Source organism: Cephus cinctus, unplaced genomic scaffold (genome assembly GCF_000341935.2).
Source record: "Cephus cinctus unplaced genomic scaffold, Ccin1 Ccin1_scaffold0921, whole genome shotgun sequence".
Taxonomy (NCBI): Eukaryota; Metazoa; Arthropoda; class Insecta; order Hymenoptera; family Cephidae; genus Cephus; species Cephus cinctus.
Window position 1 is genome coordinate 492,916 of NW_014333493.1, and position 26,034 is coordinate 518,949.

Consider the following 26,034-nt stretch of genomic DNA (forward strand, 5'->3'; position numbering starts at 1 on the left):
GTAACGTAGCCGGGAATACACTGGAATATACTAACATCCAACTGGCCAAGTTCATTGCCAGAGAGAGTTGATCTGTGGTTAAAAGGAAGAAACTGCTTTCAGTATGGATACAGGAAGCATAATATGTGCAACCGTGTCTTTATAAGTTGATTTAATTACGTAGGTAATTAGTAGCGTATGAAGATAATTTAAATTATACGCTAATAATGATAATCATGCATAGATCGGAGCTGGATTTATTTAATGATTAATATCGATCGAAAGTTTATTAATTCGAGGATGATAATAACGGTGGGCTTTATTTTCTTGTAACTGAAGAATGAAAATTGGAAATTTAATTTCGTTCGGATGTATTATTCGATTTGTTGATTAACAATATTTTTAAGAATGTGGTGGTATTCGTCATTAATATTGCTTACCTTGTAATAAGAAGAGAAAGGGTTTTGTCATGTCTTTGCAAAGATCTTTGTTCTCCTTTACCGATTGATGGTTTCTGAAAGGATACTGGTACGTTGTGAGTCTATTTGCGAGAGAAACGTTAAATTGATTTTATGTATTGTTATTTAGGGAAATAAGTATGAACGAAGTAACAGCTAATAATTTTCAACAATTATATCCAAAAGTGGAGAATGCCTTGAAGAATGCAACTTTTTTTGGGGTCGATTTGGAGTTTAGTGGCCTGCACGCTGGTGAAGGCGTCCAGTATAGGTTAGCTTTTTGAATCAAGAGAAACTGTATATTTGTATACATGCTTCAGTTATTTCTTTTATACTGTTTTTTCAGTTTATTTGATACAATGGAAAAACGTTATGTTAGATTGAAGGCAAATCTGGAGCGTTTTATAGGAATACAGTTTGGTCTCACTGCATTTCATTATGTGCGTGATGAGAATAAATACACTGCGGAATCCTTCAATTTTTTTCTCGTACCCAGATCTATTCCTACAAAGAATAGACAGTTTACCTGTCAGGCAGCTGCAATAGAATTTCTATGCAGTTATGAGTTTGACTTTAACAAGGTATATCAATTATTTATTCAACTCTTATTCAAATAATTAATGTGAGGAATTTTCTTATATTTTTAATGTGAATATATTATTTTCAGTGTTTCTATGAGGGTATCTCATATCTCAATGAGATTGATGAAGCAGAGTTATGTAACCAATTGAAAACAAATTCAAATTTATGTTACGAAGAACAATTTCTGTCATATAAAGATGAAAATGAACTCAAAGTACACAGTTTCCAAATCTTTGAATGGCTACAAACTAATCCAAAAGATCCTATAGTGATACATACATCAACACCAATTCTACAATACCTTCTGCAGAAGGAATTGAGAAATCAATTTCCCAATATATGGACGTATGCAGGAGATAGGAAGGTATTTTTCAAAAACGTAAAAATAAGACAGTATGGCACATATAATATGTAATACACTTCACATTCCTTGTAGGTCACTGTACTAAAAGTGGAAAAAGATGTTCGTATTAGCCTACAAGAAAAAGAAGAACATAACATAGAACAGGTGTTTCTAGATTATTATATTGGATTTTCAAAAGTATTTAAACTTTTAATTAATTTGAAGAAACCGATAGTAGGTCATAATGTTCTTCTAGATCTCATGCTTATGCACCATCAGTTTTACAAACCATTACCAAGTAAGCAGTCTCAATACATAACAAATCTTACAAGAAGCTGTAATAAACATTCATATTACTAATATGATTTTAGAAAGATATAGTGAGTTCAAAAAAAACATCCACCAACTATTTCCCACAATATACGATACAAAGTTCATTAGTTACGAAATGAAGAATCTTGTAGACAAAGAAGGTATCCCAATAACTTATCCACGAATGGATTTATTTGTTCTCATATAATAATTAGAAAAATATATATTTCAGTATTATGGAAATTGAATGCACTCAGTGTGTTATATACACATTTCAAAGATGGAAAAGGAAGGCATTCGACTTTACAGTCACCATTCATCGAGTTAAAAGAAAAAACAGTAGCAGGTGATATTCAATTGAATTCCTTCAATCAATCCTATTCACTACAATCCTATGCACTTTAAACATTGTTCTTACTCCCACCAACTATTCTTTCAGACAAAGAGAAGTATCACGAAGCTGGATGGGATTCTTACTGTGCTGGGTTCTGTTTTATTAGACTGGCACATCTGTTTGCCGTAAATTCATTGGGCAAGTGAGTCAATAATTCGAAATACGTACTACTCAATGTCTATCAGATTGCAACATTAAAACAATGTATTTATAACACAGGGGCTCCGACTTAAGGCCTCTAACGAATATCGAAATAATGTCTGGCGTAAAGAACTATGCGAATTGCGTGAACGTAATGCGAGGTATCGTTACACACATGGTAAGAGTATAGCATACATTAAGTTAAATGTTCATACAAGACTATCTTAATATACTGCGGTCATTAAACACACATTATAAATTTCTTAGAAGCTAGATGGACCTGATCCAGAACAGAAAAGAATAAAATGGCTTCATGTTCAATCCCTGGGACGAGAAGCTCTAAATATATCAGAAGTAAGTTTGACAAAGTAAACTTGAACAATTTAACTTAATTTATTAGACAATGATTTAGACGAAATTTTCTTATTTCGGTTTGAGATTGCTGAGACGTTTTCTACATATGGAGCCATGGACGTGAAATTATGTACACCTGAACGCGCAGTGATAGCTGTATCAAATCAAAGCAGGTTTGTATATATATATATATATTATATTTGTACATATGTACATGATTCAATCATGACAAACAACAGGCGCATACAAGCTGGTGAATGGTTGATGATATAAGCAATTTTCAATGATAAATATTAACAGTTTTCTATGGACCAAATTCTGACTTCAAATACTACATACACTAGTACTATAGTTATCAACAATGCCATTACGCGCTTCGCGTGTTTGCTTTTGTGGTTTAAAAATAGTCGAATTATACGATAGTTCCTGAAATACCATTCCGCGGCTCTTCGTCTTTTCTATCTTTGTAAATCGTTTAAGTGTTTCATGATTTTTACGTGATCTCTCCATTTCCTTTATATTTCATTCATTCATTCTCTAACGATGAAATAGACACATAACAGTACCCTCGTCAGCTTCCGTTCTCGATTCTAATTTGGCACTCGGTTATAAATTATACGTTTTACAACGATCCCGCCCCTCTTCGGGCAGTCACTGAGATAACGGCACTTTAAAGATATCGAATCTTCAAAGGGGTCTATCATCGAGCATTAGTCAAACAGGCTATATCTAGCAAGACTATCAAGCTAGCCTCTTTTTTCAATACATTTGTACATGGATATTTAGTTCAAATTAATCATCATGTTTCAAAAGCTACTTCATATAAGTGGCATTGAGCAATATCATGCAAATCAAAGTGATCAAACATTTCCAATATTTATCAATATCATTCAACAACAAATCCTATCGTTCATCAACGTTCCAATTGATCTTCTACAGCAGTAAACAAAGAATATAACTTTCTAGAAGTTTCCAGAAGAATCAGTTGCAATGACGCAATGAAGAAACAGGAAACTGGCTCCCAATATGTACATTTGAGATATCCGAGTCCCAATCACTCGGTGATCACAGTCATTCACGTGGCGAGTATATTGACTGACGTATCAATAAATTTAGATCCAACATCTATCTAATTTCAATTAAAATATCTAGGAGAGGATTTCTATCGAGGGAAACACGATGGACAGCACCCCATGTTCTAAGGATTGACGATCCAAATAAAACGGAGCCGTGAGCCTCGTTTTGTATCTCCTATTACTACACACAATCCTCCATTGCCTGGCAATTTTACAAATAGTTTTCTACCTTCAGTCTCAGTCGGCCAAATGGCAAACTGAACGGATCGTTTCGCCGTGATTACTATAATTGATGATGCCGTTCAAGATTTATAATCAGCTATGAATTTTCTAGCGCAATAAACTCTTTCCATCGGCGAAGCTAATTATACCAACGTGAAAAATTTTCCTTTGGTACATAGTCTCATCAGGCGTTAAGATATATGGAACTTTGCGAATTCATAAGTATGAAAGCTAATTGAGTGTTAGGACCGACTGAAGTCAAACAAGTTTTCATCGCGCTGTCATCGGACGCAAATGTTTTTGCTGCAGCTTGTCAGCCTGACAAGAAACACATGTAATTCATGGGTTTTAAGTTCACCGTTTGGTCGTAGCATTTGGGTTAACATAATAGGTAAAATGTAGGTGCGTTAAAATTGGAATAGCCATAAAACCTTTGTCCCTTTTAAAAGTTCTTTTTTACGCTTGGGTCACGAAATTCTGTAGTTTAGGCCTAGATATGATTTTTGATGAATTTTACAATTTTTTTTTAAATTCCCAACCGTCTAGTTACGTTCCAATGGAACAATTCTGTGAATGTTATTGTTGTATTTCATCATTTTTTCAATACGCTTGTTTTGCTCAGATTTAATTCTCGTTTTTGAATCTTTCCGAAAACATACCCAAGGCATATTCTTAGCAGGTGTGACAGATTCCACGCAAGTGCGAGGCATTTGCGTTTGCATTTTGCGTTCTCCCCTACGCACTGAGCAAATATAATTAGCTAATAAATACGCAGTTGGTATTTTAGTTTAAAGAGGCAGCGGAGCAAGGCAGAACCATTTTGGATGCCATCCAAGGGCAATGATGTATTCATCGTCGTATTTATGAATTGTAATATTAATGTACGTCATTTTAAATAATTACCATTCCGTATGAATATTCCGACCCCTGTGACATTAAAAATCTCTTCATGGGTTATGGTTATTGCATTTCAGACAGTTTTTTATAACATTCAAAAATATCTTGAATCATAGTATTTTCGTGACAAGCGTAATATTTATTTTTTAACTAGTTACAAAATAGTACAATCATTTCGAGGCGTATCTGTCAGAAAATAAATATGTTTTTTGGCAATTTTACTAAATTTACATATATTTTTCTCGATGACTTACACTAAAATAGTCGTTTACCAGAAACTTGAATCTTCTTATCAGAGTCGTAACCCTCCTAAAATACTTCCAGAGGTGAACAACCTGAGATCACCGAATGACGACGTAGCAAACACTCAGCCCAACTCCTACGATTTCATTTCGAGGAAAATACGTATCTCAGGGAAATATAGCCCGTTTTGAAAAATTTTTCAAAAAACAAGTGAGAATTCAAAAACTGTGTATACGACGAGATGAGAGAAACGTTGATTAAGATTTCAAGATAATTTTCATGTCGATGTCTGATATCAGTCAAATCTCTGACCTATATATTTTTCCATTGTTACTTTGATTGCGTACCAAACGATTCGATTACGTATCGGCACGGGAGTAATCAAAGTTTTTATTATTATTAACCTCAAGAATCCTTCAAGTTCACGAGGCTTTCGAATTACAAGAATTTTTCATGTATGAGTCAAAGATTGTCGAAATGTCAGACACGTGAGAATTTGAGTATCGATTTTACGCACGATACTTGCATATAGTTTTACGTCATAACCCACGTGTGTTATGTTTTCCCAAAAATTTTTGCATTTTTTATTAAAGATTTCCAGAATATTCGCCGTTAAGTTGATTAAGCGATCTTCGTAGAATTCTGTTTGTGAAATCTGAAATATCATAATTTTCAAGGTTGAGTCAGTGTTATAATAGTTATATCAAAAATTTGCTATACAGTATCTTCATAAAACGCGTTTATTATAAACCAGACTGATTTATGAGATTATTGGATATTATTAACGAACGATATCGTTGCCTTGAGAAATCGATTGAAAATTGTGTTATATATATATATACTTATTTTTTTACATATACACTGAAAATTTATTTGGTAATTTTCAAAATTCGTAATTTAGACTTTTTAGTCACGTATGAATTTTTTCGTATTTTCTCTCGATGATTCTTCAGTGTGCTACAATCAGTGGGCAACGATTTATTTATTTGGCCACACTGTATGAACTTCCACTCCAAGTACGTATTTTCATCCTGTTACAACATTATTATACAACCGACGCTAAAATCACAAACTCTCTGCTTGTCTCTGTTTAGTATTGCTGTTAAGCACAGCTATCAAAACTCGACCAGTTGGTAAACTCGAAAAGTCAATGAACCTTTAATTAAGGAACTGAAAAATCTTTGAATTCCTGCAGCATAGAGATTCGAAATGAAATTTTTGTACTGGTGATAAATACTAAAAATTTTGAATTTCTCATGGTCAATTATTTCTAGGAAATCTTTCGCGAGCTAATTTCTCTTCTTATTTTGCAAATCTTGCCAAACTAAATAATTATTATATTCCAACGATATCCGTTCTAATGGAAGTCCATTTATTTATCATTCAAAATTTGAGCAAGCATCGCGGCCTGTCCAAGTTGACGTAAATTAGCCGATTGCAAAAAATTGCAATTACTTTCGTAGATGTAAAACTACTAAAGAGACAAAAACTGTCTCGCTATTATTTTTTTTCAAAAATCTTTATTCTTTTCCCAACGTCATTCTTATTCCGACAATCTACGTTTTTCATGACAATTTTCCGAAAAATAACGATCTAGAAGATAATGCAATTTTCGAAGTTGCATCTCGCGGCCGACGCACAAGCGATCCAAATGCATTTTGCGCAGTCCTCGTGAATTCCTAAAATCTTGGGGCGGTTCCAGGAAAAACAATTGAAATTTATCATTATGCAAAAAAAACCTCGGTAAAATGTCTCGTCAAGCGTAAAATTTTCACGTAACAAAATATCTCACTTACATTATTATATATAAAATTTGTCTGAAAAAAAAGAGACACTGTACTCGTAACAAAGAACGTCATTTATACATATTTTTACGAAAAAATATCCGGCCTCCCTCACCATCTACACACTCCAAAAAAGCCGAACTTAGCCTAACCTAACCTCAAAATAAATTACCATTACGCTTTGCTACTAAGTACATGTTTTCGTGTATGCTTCGTAAACTTACGTAATTCCCTCTTGCAGATATCACGGGGATCGTATATTATCGATACTATTGTAGATTTTTTACGTCATTGGCATTCCTCCAGATCAAAGGAGAATCTCCTTGCGGATGACCGGAATTTCACGCAAGTCTTGTGCGTAGTGACTTGGTCTTACATAAAATGGGGAGAAAGAAAAAAAAAAAGAAAAAGATATTAAAGATGCAAGAAAATGAATGCAGAGAAAAAACTGTACGAAATATTCGAAATATTTCAAATTGAATTTGCGAGCGTGATCGAGACAATGCAAATTTAAAATTGGACGACACGTGTCGCAAAAAAATTTTATTTCGTAATTTCTTCATTCTCTATTTTCTTCTCGAGAACGTCTTCGAATTTTCTGTTTTCCGTTTCAACGTTTTTATTCATTTTTTTTTTAATTTTTTTTTTTACAGCGCTCATAATATTCTCAAACACTTCCGGTCTCATAAGGAACTACGAGTGTCACCCTACAGTCTGCTAAAACATTCACCCACCATGAGAATTTTGTTTTGGTAAGTTTTTCAAAATTTTCATTACGCAACTCAAACATTTTAAGCGAAGGAGTCGATCGTCATCCGTGACTCGTAGAGAATATATTACGTTTTGACTTTCTTTTTTTATTCAATTTTTTCGTTATTTCACTTCCGTTTTTTTTGCTTTCATGCAAAACGTGAAACGATGATTATTCTGAGGTTTATGGTGGTATAACTTCAGTCACGTGCGTGCAGTGGGAACTTGTTTACAAGTTCAAAAAAACGACTCACTAAGCATCACTGTCAAAATAGACAGGCAAAAAATACAAGTATCGGGGGGTTGGGGTCGTTCCGGTTGAGCGATTTTCAAAAAGTTCCTTTGGACCGATCGCCAAAAGACGTTATACCGAACTAATAAACTTTCCATTAGTCGGTTACTCACCGTGCGTGTAACAAATCGCGATCTATGAGTAACAAGTGATATAAAACGAATTTTCAAAAAAATATTCCTTCGTTTAAGCAAACATTTACGAGTAACTTTTTAAACTCCGTTTAGTAGTCTATAAAGATTCTTATATACATTTAAAAAAAAATTATCTCTTTTAGGAGCGGCCTCGTGATCTCTGGCGGAATGGTCGCATGGATGCTACATCGTAACCTGGAAAAGTCATCGCTCCAATGAGGATAAACCGTAACGCGTAAACGTTGCGAAACAGGCGTAAAGCGAAATGAAGATTTAAAGAGGATCCGTGGGATTGCGCCTCGCCTTGCGTCTTCATGGAACCATGCTGGTAAATTTGTTTTTAAGAGACGAGTATAATTCTCTTGGCAAAGGATTTTCTTTGAAGAGGAAAAAGATAGAAGGAAATTACATTGGAACAAGAAAGATGCACTCTCAATTATCCATATATCAACTGGTACACGAAATTTTCTCGCATCTCCAAGAACTGTCAATTCTCTTCACAATGTATTCTCCGACATTATAATTTCTAATGCTAAGGACCGTTCACGTGCAACGGCTATACGCTTCGTAGAAAATCTCGAGAACGTTAAAATAACTCGGCAGGGTCGCAGCACCACCGTCCCGGACGAAGCCTGCTCAAGAATCCCGGGTACGAGATGGCATATCCTTGCCCCATGTCGCAGCTGCTCCAGGAGATAATAATTTCACCGAAACGCTGAAGAAGACCCACTGGCGGGCTTGGATGTGATTTGGGAAAGAAAATAGAAAAGGACTCTTGCGTCAGAGCTACTGTCTACGTCATTAATTCCTAAACGCATCAGCCTGTATAGATATTAGGATATTAGATAAGCTCGACCTCGTCTCTGCGAAGCGAAGCAGAACGCAATGACGATGCTAGAGTACGGTGGCTAAGGTGTCTCCGAGCGGACGTACCCGCGGCGCCTTCCCCGATATTTCAAAAGTTTTATCTGGCCGCAGCTCAAGGCCAAAATACTCGAAATAACGCAGCAATTCGTGTGGGCGTAGGGGACGAGCATCGGACGCGTCTCTACCGAGCTGGTGGTGAGCGTCATGGCAGGTGGGGCGAGCGAAGGTAGTCAGCCACCATCTCCACATCGCGATCCTGAGCTCACGGAGACATAGAATTCGGGTTTTGGGGCCGACGGTTGCTTCTCGAGCCATCGCCGGGAACTGGGTTGGCTACGACATAACGACCTGGCGTAATACTCTTATACGGGAAGCTCGACGAAGACTTCCTTCGGCCTTGCGTTTCGTCTGGAGTGTTTTCTTTCCTTCCTCAATACCGCTGGAGTCCATGAACAACGCTGGGAGAACCTCGTGACGTAGGCTTAGTGACGTAATCAATGGTTATTTGGTTTTCGTTTTTTCTATACGGAATAGCAAACAGACGCGGGAAATATGTTATGGTTTTATGAGCGATTAAGCTAGGGTAGTCATTAATTTGGTTAATTACCATTAGATTATTTTATAACGATTTTATTATTCTTAGTTGTAGTTTTCATATTTATGGATCTGTTAGAAGCAGCTTTTTTTTCTGTTGCTCCTTCATATTTCCATCTGGTTTGTCCAAGTCTCATGGCAATTCCTTACTGTACTCATCCACTTACATCTGACTTCGTCTTCTTCTTCTTCTTTTCCTCCTTGTATTTCACCTCCCGAAAACCCTCTGTAGGAACCTATTTTTGTCCATAAGCTGAACAACAGAAATAGACTAGCCTAGCCCCTGGCCTAGAGTGTAGGCTTGACCAGCCATAATAGCTTGACTTCAAGGATTCATCGTGCACACGATTTGCCATGGAAAAAGCGCACAGCTGTCGCTGCATCTACCCGCAAGTTCTTCCTGCCTCGAAGCTTGCGCGAAAGCTCAACCGATGCGCCGAATTGAATTCCTTAGTCAGCGGGTGATACGCGTTATTTCTTTTAGAGGCCAGAGCCTTTCTTCCTTCTCGCTATTACGTACGTATAATATGTATGAAAGTACACGTAAAAGCTCGCTGCGAAATTATTCTTATGGTTAAATAATCTTTTGTACAATTTTTTTACTATTTGAAGTCACGTAACGATGCATTCGAAAGGGTCGCGTTTCGTCACTCGGCATTGGCCGTGCTTTTTATAGTAGCCCGATTAGCGGTCAAATACTTGCGTCCGGTGCTTTTAACGTGCCTGCGACTCGCACGTGGAGCTGAGAATTTGCGACAAAAGCGAATGGAGTACTGCGACACCTAGAGAAACTTAAAAATATACCGACTGGTGCCGCCCCCGTAAATTCGTATATATATATCACACTTCCGAGCACATTAATCTTGTTCAAAAGCTTACCCATTATAACGCGGGAAACCACGACGTTTCAAAATATATCCCAACGCTCGACTATACCATGTGCCAAAAGTACAATGTATCGCTCGAGTACTAACGTTACCTGCGGTTGGCATTGACAGTGAACGGGACTATACTTTTGTCGCTGATAAAATCAGCCCCCGTTTCATCAAGTGCAATTTTGGAATTCTATCTTTTTCTTTTCTTACAAGTTTTTCTTCAACTGTGTCACGGCTGGGTTAGCTTCTTGATATTGGTCGGCGACTGAAAATTTGTCGAACCTAAAATACCAACTTCGACTGTCAACGGGACAGACTATTAGAATGGTGCAAGCTCTGGTCCAAACGAAGGTGGATGGTGATGGACGGGATGAAAAAAAAAGGGAAACCAAGGGCTCTTTCTTTATTTGTTAAGATCGGACCTATGCCCTATATTTCTCTAGGTCGTTGCTTTCGAGGATTTCTCTAGGTAGTGCCCACTAGAAACTACAACAATGTCTCTATTTCTGTACCTTTTCGACGGCTATAGGTATATCCTTGGCACGGACCATCCACGTGAAGTTTCTTATTAAAACACAACCATTACATAATTAAGAACGTCAGATAGAGAACTTGTGAGTAGCGACGTCGACGCCCTGACAAAATGAAAAATAATGGAAAAGGACTATCTCGCCTGTCTTTAAGATGCCCGTCATATTTTTTATTTATTGCTTCTTCATCTGTAGATCCTCAAAGTCTCGACATCCCTAATATTGTGCATAGCTTAGAAACAGCAGGACGATGGAATCAAAGCGAGGGTCGAGGGTGCCAGAATAATCGAATTAAAAGAATAAATTAAAATTCAATAAAAAATCATCTACTTCGCCAAATATCTCGTCATCAGTTGCGGATCACGACAAAATTCGACCTCGCAGCATCCTTGCGACTATTTTCGCGCAACGTTTCGACATGACTGATGCGAATTTTCTGAACGAAAACTTTGTCCCTCGATTCTGCCAAATGATTTTCAAGCATACGAAAATTTTTGGCGAATATTAAATTCAAAATTTACGTTCAGTGGTCGGACCAGTCATTTCTTATAATTTTATAAAAATTATTATAGGATTATTTTTTTCCAGTGGCTTATTCGCGTATCGTATATGGACTTCGAGGTTTTCCGGTCCTCCAAAGGTTAATTGAGATCGTCGGCATCGCTCACTGTACTCGCTCTTGGTTTACTTCACTGGTTATGCATTCTGGGTATTCACCAGGAAGAAGAATACGAGGACGAGGATAATCCTCTAGAAATTATAATTGTCCGCCAATTAAACTTCACGGATCGGACGATATGTCGTCCCAAATATAGCAAACCATCCCTAATGCTCGAACTGGTATGTCATTGGGGATTCGTGGTGACAGACGCTATTATGCTGGCTCTTCTTGTCATGCCAAGTATCGTAGTTCGTTATGCAGACGTTAGACTATATTTGGGACGTTGAGCCATGATTACTTCACTGGCCCAGTTGGCCGTTGATTGGACCCAAGTATTTTTAGTGAGGTCGCTAGATCGGCTCTCTAATGTAAGACTAAAGCACATCGCAAATTACTCAGCTTACTTGCGAATTAGTTTCTTAATGCAGCTAACAAGGACTGCTTATACACATTGGTCTAAATTTGCAGATTATTTAAAATCCAAATAAAATTCAGGTACATGATTCCTTGGCGAGGGCTAAGAGGCAACACTTGCTGTGCCAGTGTTTTAAGTTTTTATAGATCAACTCAACTCGATGCCTGAACACTTTGTGATCATTGGATATATTCGTGGATTTCATTTAATTATCAGACTTTTATTTTTACTTGAGAATCCAAGCGTTAGACTGGTTGAAGAATAGATTCAGGTATGCCCGGGCCCGGGTCTTACCTCCCGTCTATGATAAATAAAATTGAGAATCCGTTTCGACCGACTCTAACCGCTCTACGCGAGATCCAAGATTTGAGATTGGACATTTTACATTCGCCATATTGTATGCCAAAAATTATTCAACCGTTTCATACGTCTCTGCGTTTATTATGTTATGTGTTATGTATGTATGTGATCTCATATCACTCCATGAGCCTTAGTTCGTTTCCTTTGATGACGACTGTTTATTATTTTCAAACTTTTTACTTCCTTTTATTTGACTTTCCTTCATTCATGGCGAATATCTTTTAGTTTGAAACCGATGCCGCGCGACTGATGGCCAACCAAAGCACTGTGAGATTTATTGCTGGAGTCATTAGTGTATACGCTTGGTACATTTGCTCTTTGAATGGCTGACGGATGTGGCGATATGCTTGTAGCTTCCGGATACTTTCTTGCATAGTGTGCTTTAAAGGCACCATCGTTAGTGCTTTCATGGTGGATATTCTTTTTGACTTTTCTCCCTTTTTTTCTTCTACTTGCCAGAGTCATCAGCACGCTGCAAAGATTCAACTATTTTAAGACACTAAGGTACAGTTGCACTATGCGTTTACAGTAAAAATAAACATGTCGAAATTTCATCTTTATACCTGCTACAAGCTGGAAACGGGCCAAATGTCCCGAGACGTTATGCTGGAAAATTTAAGTGATCTCTCAACCAGTTTCCCACGACTTGGTTATTGTTATCAAACCTATCCAAGATCCAAATACCAGTTTTCACTCGTCAACCTATGAAGAAAGAAAAACGTACTGGTGAATTTTATTTTATCACTCAAAATCTTCAACATGATACTCCAGTTAATTTTATTAGCCAAATATAAGTTCTCCTCGTGCAAACCCTCTTTGAAGTTTCAAACCACAAAAATGTTGTGTTATTTGTAAAATTCAACCTCCAAGCAGGCGCACCGCATGCTTCGTGTCTTTGTCTATCATCTTTGTCTCTCGATGTTTCTCTCTGGACTCGTTTGTGAACCACTCTTTGACTCCTACTTCACAAACGTTACCTTTGGCCTCGCTTTGACACGACAGTTGTTCTCCAGTGACGTCACTGGTGAAAACCCGTGCAAATAAACTGGGAATACCGAAGACGAACGAAGCCCGTCTTCCATCTATTCTCGACGTTGGCAACAATAATGCCTCCCAGGGACAGCGACGGATCACAACGTGCTCTCAGCACGGACAACTAATGACGCTTCTTCTTACAAAGGCCGTGCCGTTCTAATTTCGTATTATCATCCCTGCTGACTAAAAATATATAGGGACACGCGGCATGCTATAACCGCTCGTATGCGCATCTGCCAGCCGGCAACTGTTTAGCACTTTAATAGCTTTTGGTCTTGGCGCATCCATAGTTACTACTACACTTGGAGATTCGTTAGTCTCATTGCCTTTGATGATAGTTAGATGCTGCATAATGATTATCCATAAAATAAGAATAATTGTCTACGACAACTTTTCTTTATTTTCCAACAGGTAGCTGTCAACAAAAATTTTCTTTTTAGGCACATCAATACATTTTTATCACTGTACATACAAGGCTCTGATACCAGTGTTATTTTGATTTGAAACTAGGAGATGATCTGTTAAAAATTTTCTATTCCACTTTCTTACCAGGTATTTGTGTTTGTTTCAGGCACTTCTAGCAGGCAATATCTTTAAGTTTTATAGCTTTTCTTGTGAAAGGATTGACAACTTTTGATTCTTTCTGGTTATTCAAAAAGTGTCACTATATGATTCATGATTATCATATCTTTTTGACGTGTGTTAACAGAATATTTGATTATACTCATCGTAGTGGATGTACGAGAATCAGTTTGAATGCCTGGGATGTTTGAAGTGTCGAAATGGCGCATGTTGTATGTTTTAGAGTTGATGGTTACTCAAAAGGTGTTGACGTTTTACTACAATTATCTGCAAACCAATGGACATACAGATTGTTTAATTTCATTTTTCAATCAATTTTCATTGTGACTCATAAACACTGCCATTACGTGATTATTTATCATTTCGAACTTGCTCTTTTAACGTTTTTTATCTAGAATCAAGATGACGGCGTTCGTATTTTCACGCGTGGCTGTCATACTTCACGTCAATTTACATACATCGATCTCCTGATAATTCCGTGGACATTAATAATGCCAAGTTTTTGCCTGACTTTTATATAACACCTCATGGCTCGTGTAAAAATATCCACAAGCTTTGAACTGTAGTCGAAATAAACGATGAAATAACAGCGTCTATTTCTGTAACTCATAATGAGTTGCTGATAGTGGCCAAAAATTATTGGGTGAGCCATGAGCATAGAAATTTCATAAATTCGTCGCAAGCTCATGGCCTACTGGCGGCGGCCATCTTGCAATTATGCTCTGTAGGGGTCCATCCCCCTCTCCGCCCAGGCTAGACAAGACTTTCGGCTTTCATCGCAAGAGTGAAACACTCGCGGAAGCTTCCACGGCACGCGATCTATTTATGAACGCCGCTAGATCGGTCTTGTGTGAAAGTCTGCCAATCTTTTGTAATATTTTTACGCACTGTAAGCCCGTGACGAGTGGTTAACGCGTCGGCTTCGCGTCACTTGATCCAAATGTAGTAACGTATAGCGAGCTTTCACGAATGAAAAAAAAAGCTTCAGCTTCCAAGTCACGCATAACCTTTGACCAGTCACGTGACAGCTTTCTCGTTTAAAGGCACAATTTATTTTCCTTAAGGAGTTTGCAAGTCCATCGAGGCCTCGCTGGAGGAAGGTGAAGGTGTAGCTCTGTTACAATCTAAAAAATAAATTTAAAAAAACCACGCATCTTTGAATCGTGTAAATATAGGATTTTGATCTTGAAAAAATTTGTAATTTTACGTACCAAAAATTGTAGGGACTTCGACAAAATTATTGGACCAAAATGTAAGTACAGACAAGCAAGAGCAACGTGTTGCGTATTAGATGCATTTAGAAAGCGGCCAGAGAGATAGTAAATAGGAGCATTAACCGTGCTTTCTGTGCTTGTAAACCGTCTTGAATCAGTCCTCAGAGGTATACCTATATATCATACCGCATCGTGCACACGTGTAGCACAACGCACGTGCGTATGCCGTGCGTAGAAGCAGGGTCGTGCTTAACTTCTGATAGGAAGGAAGAAACATCTTCTTGACGTGTACGTGTAACATTTACGTAGGCGTGGAACGTAAAGAGAAATATAGGTGTACTGGCGTTTTACCCTCTTTCAAGTATGACTTCCTGGTTCTTAGTTCTTTAATCAGGCAGGATGCCATCTTTAGGTGTACACCGTTGGTACTTCATTGGTTTATGAATTATTTGCCTGACACTTTTTAAGCTGCATTTCCTACCTGTAGGTATTTTTGAAACGTAATATTTCCTAAACACATCAGCTGAGCAGATTAGATTCTACAAAGGGAAAACTGTCAGTTTTATACGAGCACTAACTTAATCAGGTATTACAACCACGTGTCGATTAAGGGACACGCTGATCCTTTGATCCTGGTAAATAATTAGTTTACTATGCATCACGTTTAACCTGAGGGATTATCCGTGTTGCATACAGAAACGTTGGGTATCGTAACTGAATTATATTATCAGGAAAATACTCACTGGATATTCGTTCTCACTATTTTTGCTGTTAAAAACCGATTTAATTTACTCCACCGGTCATTTCGGCGAGGGTATAAAAGTCAGGTACTTTTTGCGCGGACAACCAAAAAGACGGAAGATAAACGGCATGTGGGTATTCTGGCCTTTCAAACCGACGAAATTTCGATTTTGGAGGTTAAACGTAGAGACGTAGGAACAGCCGGGACGACTGGCTTACGGCCAAGTTTTTCCTCGTTCCCATCTCGACCACCAGGTAGCGACGTCGACGACTACTTAAGCGAAATTCGACGTAGCCCGTCGCCCCGTTTCGTTCAGCAGCGCAGGCGTTGCCGTTTGAATTTTTTTAAATTAACAATCATGTTCAGAGAAGAGTAGCATTACGGATCTGGGGCCGTCTCAGTGTGTACGTTTTTTTATACCGCTTATAAGTGTAACCGGGACAACGGTGCCGGTGCAAAGTATATATACACACATATATATATAATTGAATAAGAAATTGGTAAGTCCCAATATCCGAGACAACGGTGACGGAAATGCAAAATATGAAATAATTGTACAAAGCAACGACAACGATAAGTGAATTTGTGACGCGCGGAAGTGATAACGAATCAATGACGCGGTAACCATGGGAGACGAATAAAAAAATTCGAATGGAATCTGCGTAAGAGGAAGAACGAAACGCAAAGGAACAAAGGGAGGAAAAAAGAAGTACTCGTACATGAAAAGCAAAATGTATTTAATGAAACCATGTATACAGTGATGTGACATCGAGGCAATAAGGATTCGCCAACATTTCATTAATAATCGCCATCCAACCAGGACTATTCACATGGATTAAGAAATAATTACGTTAGCCCAGTGTTCATGCTACTCGCGAATTATCGGATACGCGTTTATTTGATATACGATGAAAGATTTACCAAATTTTTCAATGTCAACCCTTATTGCTTTTATAGATATTATCGCAGAAGATACTGAAAGTGACGTTCAGCGAGGGTCCAAAATATGGCTGATCAGGGAGCTCGTGGTAGAAATAGTAGCTTCACCGGAGCCACCTGCGACATATTCGTATTGTCTGACGGGTTATGCTCGAATCTAAAGAAAGATCTGTTTCCTTGCTACTTAAGATATTCTATATGTCATAAGGATTTTGTGCGGAGGCTGCTGGGACCATACTAGAAATTTCTGAGATGATCCTTACGGAATTTTTTTTTTTTTTATTTTTTGAACATTTTTCCTATCAAGTTATTAGTTGTGTACCTTTGGTCCGAGTGATTATTTTATTTTTTTGTGAACGAGGTAATTTTTTTATTTACGTAACACCAGCAAGTGGGTGGTTTAGCTTAGCAAGTACTGTTATTTGGTGATTTCTTGGGAAGGGGTAGTTTGCTCTAGAGAATTTTATCTTTGGTATTTTTTGAACGCAGTGCATCGTGGAATTTTCAAACGTAGTAGCTTTAAGATTTTATATGTTGCGAGTGAGATTCCAGGAATCATTAATTGTCTCATCTTTATTTATTTATATTGTTTAATTTCATTATTTCACCTTAGCAACGCAGTTACTTTCAGCCATTATTTTTCATCAAACATTCATTTATATGGGACACAAGTCACATACAAACACGACCTCCATATGTTTGCCAACTAACGCAACTTACGGTCCCTATCTTTATAACCCTTGTGCCATTTTACACTGGTCTCTTCAAACAAGTATCACAAGCATGCATAATCGCAGACAATAATATAATATACTCCCCAATAAAAGTTACCATCCCAAATACCTTTTCATATTACGCATTCCATTGCTGAAGTCAGTATTAAAGTATAAATCTGCTAAATCACAAAAAGGAGATTTAGAATTTTTTTAAATCTTAAAAATCCCTGTGAGGTTAGAAGCTGTCGATTGTGCTAAAAAATTCAGATTTCAAAATTGAAAAAAAAAACTGAAATATCCTCAGAAATCATTCAACGGGTGCGGGTTGTGATGAAAAATTATTTATTTTTGAAAATAAAAGAAAAAAAAGGAAGCAGTATCCTCGCAAGGATCATCTGGATGCTGCCGTTTCCACTCGTCGGGATTGAGTTGGCAGAGTTGCTTGCGACCAACCCTGCCAAAATAATTAGGAAGTCGTCTCGAGACCGTGCTAAAAGTGTCCGCTCGGGCACGCGCGATTTGGCCGCCTAGTCGCGTCCCGGGCGTTTAGTAAGTTAGACGGTGGCGGGTTCGGGTCGCTTCTAAATTTCCAGTTCAGATTGACCGACCGCCAGCCCCGAGGCAGGCTGGTTGTGTAGTGAGTTTTCGTGAGGTGCTTGTCGTTTCGTTCTAACCTCGAATAACCACCTCTTCTTCTTGTTACTTTTCCATCCGCATCCACACCATTCTGTTGCCGTTGATTCTTTTTGTTTCTTACTCTTGCACTACTCTTTATTCTTACACCGACTGGCTTACCGACCTAGCGTTTATTTGTGACTTTTTTCTTATTTATATGCTTTTTCCTCATTTCGAACACAATTCGGATTCCTTCTGTCTGCGTTGGTGACGTTACGTAAGTTAGATATTTTTTTTTAAGTAACTGTACCTTTTTGAAATTTCACGAAGATTTTAATCGAGAATTTAGTCGCTTCTGTAAGACAGTTTCTTTTTAATTTTGACTTTGGTTATGATGCTTTGTTCAGCGAGAAACAAGTTTGGTGGGATTTAAATTATTGTTTTATTTTAATTTTACCTGGGATTTATTTTGTTCTCCTGAGATCATGGAGTCTTAGTCACTTATTATTTTTTTACTTGTAGCGCGATTGGAGGTTCAATCGTTGCGATAAATGTTAAGGTCGGTTTACTTTGTTGCGAAAGCGAATAGAAAAATTGTGTGCAATCTTTGCAAGGATGTTCGTCACCATGCTTGCTTATTGCAATATTATTAATTTAGGTTAGTCAGCCGTCTCGTTCGAGGGCACTGGAAATATTGAAAGTTCATTACTGTACTACTGTTGTACTGGGAATACAATAGTTAATTGGAACGAGGAAAAGTGATCTTTCCTTTTAATTTAAAGAAATGATAATCGTTGAGAAATTTCCGAATTCAAGAAAGTTTCGCGTCAACGATGTTCGGAAATAAATTTATGAGCTTTTGCAGCCCGCAATATGGGCAGTAAAACGTAACTGTTTAAAAAACTTCTTTACCATCAAAGTTGCCGGAAAGTTACCTCTGTGTGCATATAAAAATTATTAGGCGCGCTTCTAAGCTGTATAAAAGCAAAATAAAAATTACTCCGAGAAAACAATAAGGGATCTAATAGCCTTGCGAAATAAAATAATAGAAAATTTCATTAAAAAAATGTACTCAAACAATTAATTTCGTCTTCGCGTAACTGTCAGTAGCAAGTCTTATAATTTCACTTGCAACAAAGATTCTCAAACTTTCCAAATTTTACGAGCATCAGTTATATAACAATACGGTAATGTCCTTTGGTCGTCTTAAAATACGCGCCAAGGAAATAGCATAGCAGAAGCCTGAAAATAACCGAGTGCGTCACGAGCAGCAAACCAAGTCCAGCCAATAGCGTCGCTCCACATGTTCTGATCTTTCGATCCTTACATATTTTCCATGAGCACATATGTACTCTCCATAAAAAGCAAGCTTTCGAAAATTCCTAGTTAAATCAATTAAAACAATTCCATGGTTAGGTTTCACTTTGGTGATAAATAATTGTCTCGACTATAGGTAAAATCTACAGTGTCTCCACCGTATAGAATATTTCGTAGTCGAGTTCGTAGTCAGGAAGGCCGTGGCGCTGCAGTAGCAACGCGCGCCGCAGGGCGGCGCACGTGCACAATGATTTGCCGTTCGCCGTGTCAGTTTCACGGAAGAGGAGGTTTGGTTAGCAGTTAAGAAATATATCGGTGGAAAATGACGTGTATAGTGGATTTTTGTGGTCTCGCCTTGTGATAAAACCTCAGTATTTCTGTGTTACGTATCTCGATCCTAAGCTGTTTTCGTTATTGACGTCGTGTGCTCGTTTTTCGATAATTTTCAACGCTCGTACGATCCTAACCTAAATTACTCATTGTCGTGCCAAGTCCGTTCGTAACGCCACTGCTTAGTGACACGTCTACGAGTGGCCGTTTACGTTCACGGTGAGTTTCTCGCCCATTCTCTTCGAGCTATCATCGCGGTCAAAGAGTTTTCGAGATTCGGTTAGTGACTTCTTCATTATAACCTAATCTTCGTTTACGGACGCCTTTTCTGTAGGCGCTTTGTACTCCATGCTGTGTTGTTTCACATTATTTTCACGCTCTGCTGCTTAGGACGTTGACATTGGCTTCCTCGTATAGTTTCCTTTGTGAAACGACGATCTTGTTAGCGACATTTCATTATGCAGCTTTTCGTGAATGTTTTCATTGCGCGACACGTGTCCATCGGCTGAGTCGTAGCTCGTGGTACGCTTCCAGAATATTTTTCTTTTATGACTCAAGGTATTTGTTCAGATACGATCCACATTTTATTGTTATCTGTATTATCATTTCCTTTCAAATTTATTTACTGCATCTAATCCGACAATGGTGAAATTACAGTTAGGTTTATAGTTTTATATAATACACGGTAGTGAAGATCGGAGAGAAAAGCGAAATATCTGTGTCGCGACGTGAATAAAGGCTTTTAGCCTTATCTACGATTCTTTTCGAGTTTGATATTTTTTGTGCGTCCACCGTTTTTTGAAACAAGAGTCGAAAACAGAAAAATCTCGAAATCATATTTATTCTATAAGTATTATTTTACAATCAACTTTTTAAATATAAAAGTTGTGTATTTAGATTCAAAGTTGCTTAATGCATTCTCATATCGTGCGATTCGTCGTCATTTCGCTTCGAATTACATTCTAAACTCTTTGTCTTACGAAACTCAATTAATATTCACCTCGCTCAAAATAAACGGCTCGACGTATGTATAATTACCAACGCACTCTTCTCCGTATGTGTACACAGTGTTAAAAAAAAGCTGTTACCCATCGCGTTACATTAGAAATATCATTGATCTTCGTATTTCTTACAATTGGACTATCTCGCCGTCTTAAACCTTATATAATATTAAATAAATTAACACACGACTATTTATACAGTACGATTAACGGTGTTGATACATGCTTTTAAATGTTCATATATATAAAACTATTACGTTTCTTCAAGATAATAATACACGGATAGTCACCGTCAACGTCAATGACTATACAAAAACAAAAAAAAATCGCGGAAAAAAAAATCTCCGCCAATTCATATAACGTTACACAAGTATACGCAATCTGTCCAGTGACGAAATGCCTAATTTCATCGAGACTGAATATCGAAATTCTAATATTAGTAGTCGTGAATTTTAATCAGCATATAAATAATTCACAACTATGTATCGCATCTATTCATAATTGATTTGGAAAATTGTCTCTTTGTTATTATTAATTCGATGTGATCCGTCAATGCTAATTCGTCAACGATCGTTATCACTGCCCGTCAATATGCTCCGTCATGCAGTTAACAATAGTAACACGTGCATCGATCGACTCTACTCTAATCTGTGTCTTTTGTGCTTTTAGGAATCGTTTTTGTGAATGAACGCATACAACGGCTGAGTGGAATACTATTGGCTACGATATATTAAAAGAAGATAATCATGGAGGACGGCCATTCGAAAACCGTGGAGGAAGTGGTGAATTACTTCAACGTTGATCCCGAGAAAGGATTGTCCCCGGACCAGGTCAAGAGGAATCAGGAGAAATATGGTCTCAACGGTGAGTCTTGCCATTATATATATATATATATATATATATATATATATATTTTATTAAATAATTCCAATAACGTTGGTTCGCAATCCGTTTAACTTGGCTATTGTTCCACACGAAAATAGTTTCCACGTGCTATAGCGGACGCGTTACAAGAGCAATGGACATCTCTTTTTTTTTTTTACTGTCACGTTGTTCCCCTGCGTCACAATTATAAACACGCTCCCTGAAACTCGCAACTTCCGCGACAGTAATTCCTCAAACCGCACCGTGAAACTCAACAGGCGACCACAATGATTGTGGCTTCGTAACCACGTGTTATCAAGTATATATAGGTCTGTTCAGCTCAAGCGTACCAGTTAATGTTGACAGCTGCACATCGGCAGTTGACACAAGTATAAAGTAACTATAAGTTTTATCGGTAAAAAAACAAACAAAAGAAATTGGTACAATTTTAGCAGCGTTACAGACGTCAAATAATACCAAATCAATAATCTAACGAGAGCTGTCAAGTCTGATGCATTTGACCTGAATGGCCTTGTATACCGATATAACTCATTAACGCGCGACTAATTAAATATCATCATTAAGAATCAGCCGGTTGAATTAATTGTATAATACCATAAAGCGAACGGTATTCAAAGCATAATAATCCACAAGGTGCGTAATAAATATTCAGTAGTAAAATAAAAATTCGTCCAATCGCTACTACTCGGTTCACGCACGTATAAGCCACTCGGCCGTATTAAACGAATGAAACGTGGAGCTAGGAGCTGACAAAAAAAAAGAGGTTCTTTCATTCTGACGCGATCGCCCGAAATGGAATTAAATGATAATTCATCGTAAATATTTCCTCTCGTGTCTCTGCTCGTGACGCTGCATTCGAAAAAGTCGCCTATTCGTATTCGCACTGGCAGGATAAACCAGAAATTGGACTCTCCGCGTATACCACAATCACCGGCTTCCCCAATATATTATGAACGCGGCATAAAGATAGTCCTCAAATTTTGCCAATATATTGTGTACGCGGCATGAAGATAGTCCTCGAATCTTTTCAAAGAATTACGCACGGCAATTTACAACGGTTTGTTTTATATATATATATTTTTCTCTTTTGAATTTTATACCGACGCTCTGTATACAGGAGAGCTTTATTGTTCACCGTAAGGATCGCGTATACACGAGTACAAGGCATTATCCGTGCACGAGTGATTCTTTCCATGGTCATTTACACTATACCGACGATAACGTAAGGACGCTTTCTCCACGCGTTTATAAGTAACGAGCGACCACGCTAGTCAGCAAAGCGTAACCCGTCGTCATTGATCTTTTTTTCTTTTATGATTTAGAAATTCACCCTATCCTTCGGTACGAGCCTTATGGTAATTTTTTCATGGTTATACTTTTCCCGCTCGGTAATGCAGATCCCTGACGTATCGCTCGAGACCGAGAAATTCACTTCGTTCTACCGCGACAGGTGATTGGACGATTTATTTTTTTTTTTTTTTTTTTTTTTTTTTTTTTTTTTTTTTTTTTTTTTTTTCAGTCTTAGGTTATGTAAGTTTTATATTTTAGTTGGAGCCCCGGGATCGACTAAGAGCGACGTAGCTCGAAATCCCTGCGAAACAGCCTGAAAATTCTCGAATGTCGTACCAATCCCTGTAGGCTTCCACGACCGAATTAGCGCGCGTTTACCGGATATTTTTATATTTTATTTTCGTGAGCCACCTATGTCTCTCTCTCTCGCTCTCTCTCACTGGTTACCAAATTGCGCGTTCTTTTATTTCTTTTTTTTTTTTTTTTCGTCTTCCTCCAAAAACACTCGTGTAACAGTAAGACGAACCAAGGCTCACCAACCGCGCTTACTCACCTCCCTCCAGTAGACAGCTCGCTCCGTCCGTTCCGCTTGCCGACTCACCGTCACAACAAAACCCGATCCTTATCTCTGGCTCGGTGCTAAAGAATATTTGGATCTTGTTTCGTCTTCGTTCGGGAACGCCCGCCAATAGCTTTTCTATCGTCTTACGTGTTCTCAAGGTCCCAGCTATTTCCCTGACAAAGCTCACCCGTTATTTCAACGACTTGGCGCTACTTTGTAAAATGCTCGTTGTCCCGCGTCACGTTTGAACCGCAAGAGACACACTAAAATCCTTATCAGTCCTTATCATCGATCCTCCATAAAGCTCGTACCCGTCTTACCGTACGGTATCGGAATTCTCAAATTTACGCTTTTACGTTCGCGCTGTTCATACACCGGCAAACTTCACGATCCTCTGTGGTCGCTGATAACTCTTATCAGTCAATCTCGATAGCTCTAGCTTGAACCGAGGCGACCTCGGAATCACAGATTCAAGATACCCAATGACTCGTTACATGCCTTCTGACCTATTATACAATTCTGCAAGCTTTACGATCGTACGAAATCATAGTAACAGATACGACGCACTTGACAAATTTTTTTTTTTCGAAAATTAAAAAAAAATTTTTCTAAAAAAACGGGAGGTTCACATGTAACCGCATGGGTAATGAAAACTACATCATTTCGCTTTTTTGTCCTTTTGACTTATTCACAAGATTTGACGTTTCCCACATACAAGGCTTAGATTGGGATAATAATAATAATTATCGTCGTTGGGGAAAAAAAAAACGTCAAGTCACTAACGACTAATGCGATTCACGTCGAGCGAGAGGAAGGAAGAAAAAAAAGCTCGTCCGTCCGATTCATTGGCTCGCGAGCTTGCGGTTGTTCTTATTAATAGACGTCAATGGCGACGGGACTTGCTTCGACTTCTCTGTGCTTCGCTCTCCGTTCGGCATGATTGACGTATGTATATTTGCTTTATGCTTTCTATTACGCCGCCCGTTTATAACCCGTTTATACGTACGGGGTATCCGAACCCACGTGGACCGCGCGAAGACCCCGATAGTCGTGACACTTGAGTCGCCGATGAGCTTTTTTTTTTAACCCGTCAACGACTGCTATTAAAACCTCTTTAACCCGAATCCTTATCGTCCTTAGATTAACGACTTGACCATCATCGATATGTCAATCGACTCACGTTCCATCGACTTCCGGTTTACCTCGCGTCCTTCGAGCTTGGAATCGCGCTTGCGGCTCCTTTTAAGTTTCATGGGCTATTTTATTGGCTGTTAAATCTAACGTCGTTCGTACGGATTCGGATGACTCCGATCAAGCGTTCCTTCTTTTTTTTTTCTTTCTCTTCATTGGCCATCCTAACCATTATTCGGGGATTTTTATACACATACCCATCGACTCGCAGAAATCGTTTCTTCACTTTGACCACGTGGCTTCGGGTTTCTGTCCTGGGACGACGATCGGACTCAAACGAAATTCTGTCGCGGTCTACTAACGTAAGCTTGCGGACAGATTAAACTTTGTCCACGGGTTATTCTAGCGCGTTTGGTCCGTCTCGGCTCTGACTCGGCGAACCTCACGCGTGTACCCGGAAATACTGTAGGACCATTGTATCTCTTATCTGCTTTTTTTTTTTTAATTTGCAACGAATCATTTTTTTTTTATCAACGTCATTCCTCGCTCTGTGACGTATCTGTCTGCTTTTTTTTTTAATATAAATAATTTCGTCACTTCTCAAATTACCTCTTCCGCTGTTCGCGTTTCTTCATTCGACGCGCTTATTAGATACTCGCGCTTGTTTCGTATTACGTATATATATATATATATATACACACACGTATGCTTAGAATTAACCTATACGATATACCAGCCGCATACAGATTCTTGCTTAATTACTTGAGTGAATAATTAATCGTCTTATCGGACGCATCCTGACGTAGAGAATTCTCCTTGAACGCTATTGCATCTCTGGTAATCCCTTTCAACCCCCCCCTACCCCTCTTCCCAGCATCCCTCAGACGTCTATTTTTTTTTCAATATAATCTTTATCGTACGCCTCTCTTCCGTCCTCGCTATTTTTCGCCGTCCGTAAATCGGAGTTGACTTTTGAAAAGCACAATGAGTTTTTTACATACTGGTATTATCCTTGCGAAAGCTCGGAAGTAATTAACGTGTTACGATTTTTTTCTTTTGGATCGCGTGACTTTTTTTTATCTCGTAACTTTACTTTTTTTGGGGAAAAAAATCAAACTCGTAATGTAAGTTAGGTTTGGTTTGAAGTTTTTTTTTTTTCGGTTTTATCACTTTTTGAAAATATGGACTTCGATGAGAGCTTTACGACGATCCGGTTATTCGAGTTTTGGGCTTAAATTTATGACGAATCACTGACTTCCTCAATCTAAATCCAGTGCGGATTCGTTACTCTTTTAATCTGACGTTACGTTTGTAGCTGTGGTGCAATTCGTGCGTTGAAAATTTGCCTGAAATCTGGCACGATCTTTATCGCGGCTTAGGCGAGCGACAACAGTGCCTAATATGTTGCCTAT

General features: G+C 38.2%; 2 protein-coding genes and 1 long non-coding RNA gene across 21 annotated transcripts in view; 2 read left to right on the plus strand and 1 right to left on the minus strand.

Moving 5' to 3' along the window:
* Window positions 1-38: 38 nt before the first annotated feature.
* Window positions 39-8,746, plus strand: LOC107271169 (pre-piRNA 3'-exonuclease trimmer). 12 transcript variants are annotated; one of them, XR_003060763.1, is made up of 14 exons: window positions 39-163; window positions 568-708; window positions 784-1,018; window positions 1,105-1,383; window positions 1,456-1,660; window positions 1,734-1,835; window positions 1,907-2,020; window positions 2,114-2,210; window positions 2,288-2,387; window positions 2,477-2,563; window positions 2,648-2,736; window positions 7,439-7,537; window positions 8,105-8,289; window positions 8,565-8,746. XR_003060763.1 is itself a non-coding variant. In XM_025088369.1 (13 exons), exons 1-12 carry the CDS (start codon window positions 578-580, stop codon window positions 3,770-3,772), a joined length of 1,602 nt encoding a protein of 533 aa, XP_024944137.1. In that variant the 5' UTR covers window positions 514-577; the 3' UTR covers window positions 3,773-3,793; window positions 7,439-7,499. The 12 variants fall into 12 exon arrangements, 6 of the variants coding, with proteins under 6 accessions (XP_024944137.1, XP_024944136.1, XP_015602322.1 ...); XR_003060765.1 differs by having other exon boundaries at window positions 44-159; XR_003060764.1 differs by lacking the exon at window positions 39-163 and adding an exon at window positions 349-507.
* Window positions 8,747-10,699: 1,953 nt separating this feature from the next.
* Window positions 10,700-16,021, minus strand: LOC107271170. 7 transcript variants are annotated; one of them, XR_001538551.2, is made up of 7 exons: window positions 15,838-16,021; window positions 15,446-15,575; window positions 15,092-15,350; window positions 13,848-15,004; window positions 13,143-13,713; window positions 12,827-12,965; window positions 10,700-12,749 (listed from the first exon to the last, which is right to left on the minus strand). It is a non-coding gene; the product is annotated as an uncharacterized LOC107271170 (long non-coding RNA). The 7 variants fall into 7 exon arrangements; XR_001538554.2 differs by having other exon boundaries at window positions 13,848-14,147; window positions 14,339-15,004; window positions 15,092-15,575; XR_001538552.2 differs by having other exon boundaries at window positions 13,848-14,147; window positions 14,228-15,004; window positions 15,092-15,575.
* Window positions 16,022-16,139: 118 nt separating this feature from the next.
* LOC107271166 (calcium-transporting ATPase sarcoplasmic/endoplasmic reticulum type) overlaps window positions 16,140-26,034 on the plus strand; it is a 29,171-nt gene continuing 19,276 nt past the window's right edge. The window contains exons 1-2 of one of the 2 annotated variants that reach the window (XM_015746827.2): window positions 16,140-16,336; window positions 21,424-21,618. In XM_015746827.2, the coding sequence (XP_015602313.1) occupies window positions 21,501-21,618 (118 nt within the window). In that variant the 5' untranslated portion in view covers window positions 16,140-16,336; window positions 21,424-21,500. The remainder of the gene's footprint in view (window positions 16,337-21,423; window positions 21,619-26,034) is intronic. The other variant, XM_015746828.2, reaches the window with a different exon arrangement.

Coding starts and splice junctions, on each gene's coding strand:
- LOC107271169 (XM_025088368.1), top strand. CDS start 578: ATGAACGAAGTAACAGCTAATAATTTTCAACAATTATATCCAAAAGTG. Junction 1,836..1,906: donor GAATCTTGTAGACAAAGAAG/GTATCCCAATAA, acceptor TATATATTTCAG/TATTATGGAAATTGAATGCA. Junction 2,564..2,647: donor AAGCTCTAAATATATCAGAA/GTAAGTTTGACA, acceptor TTTCGGTTTGAG/ATTGCTGAGACGTTTTCTAC.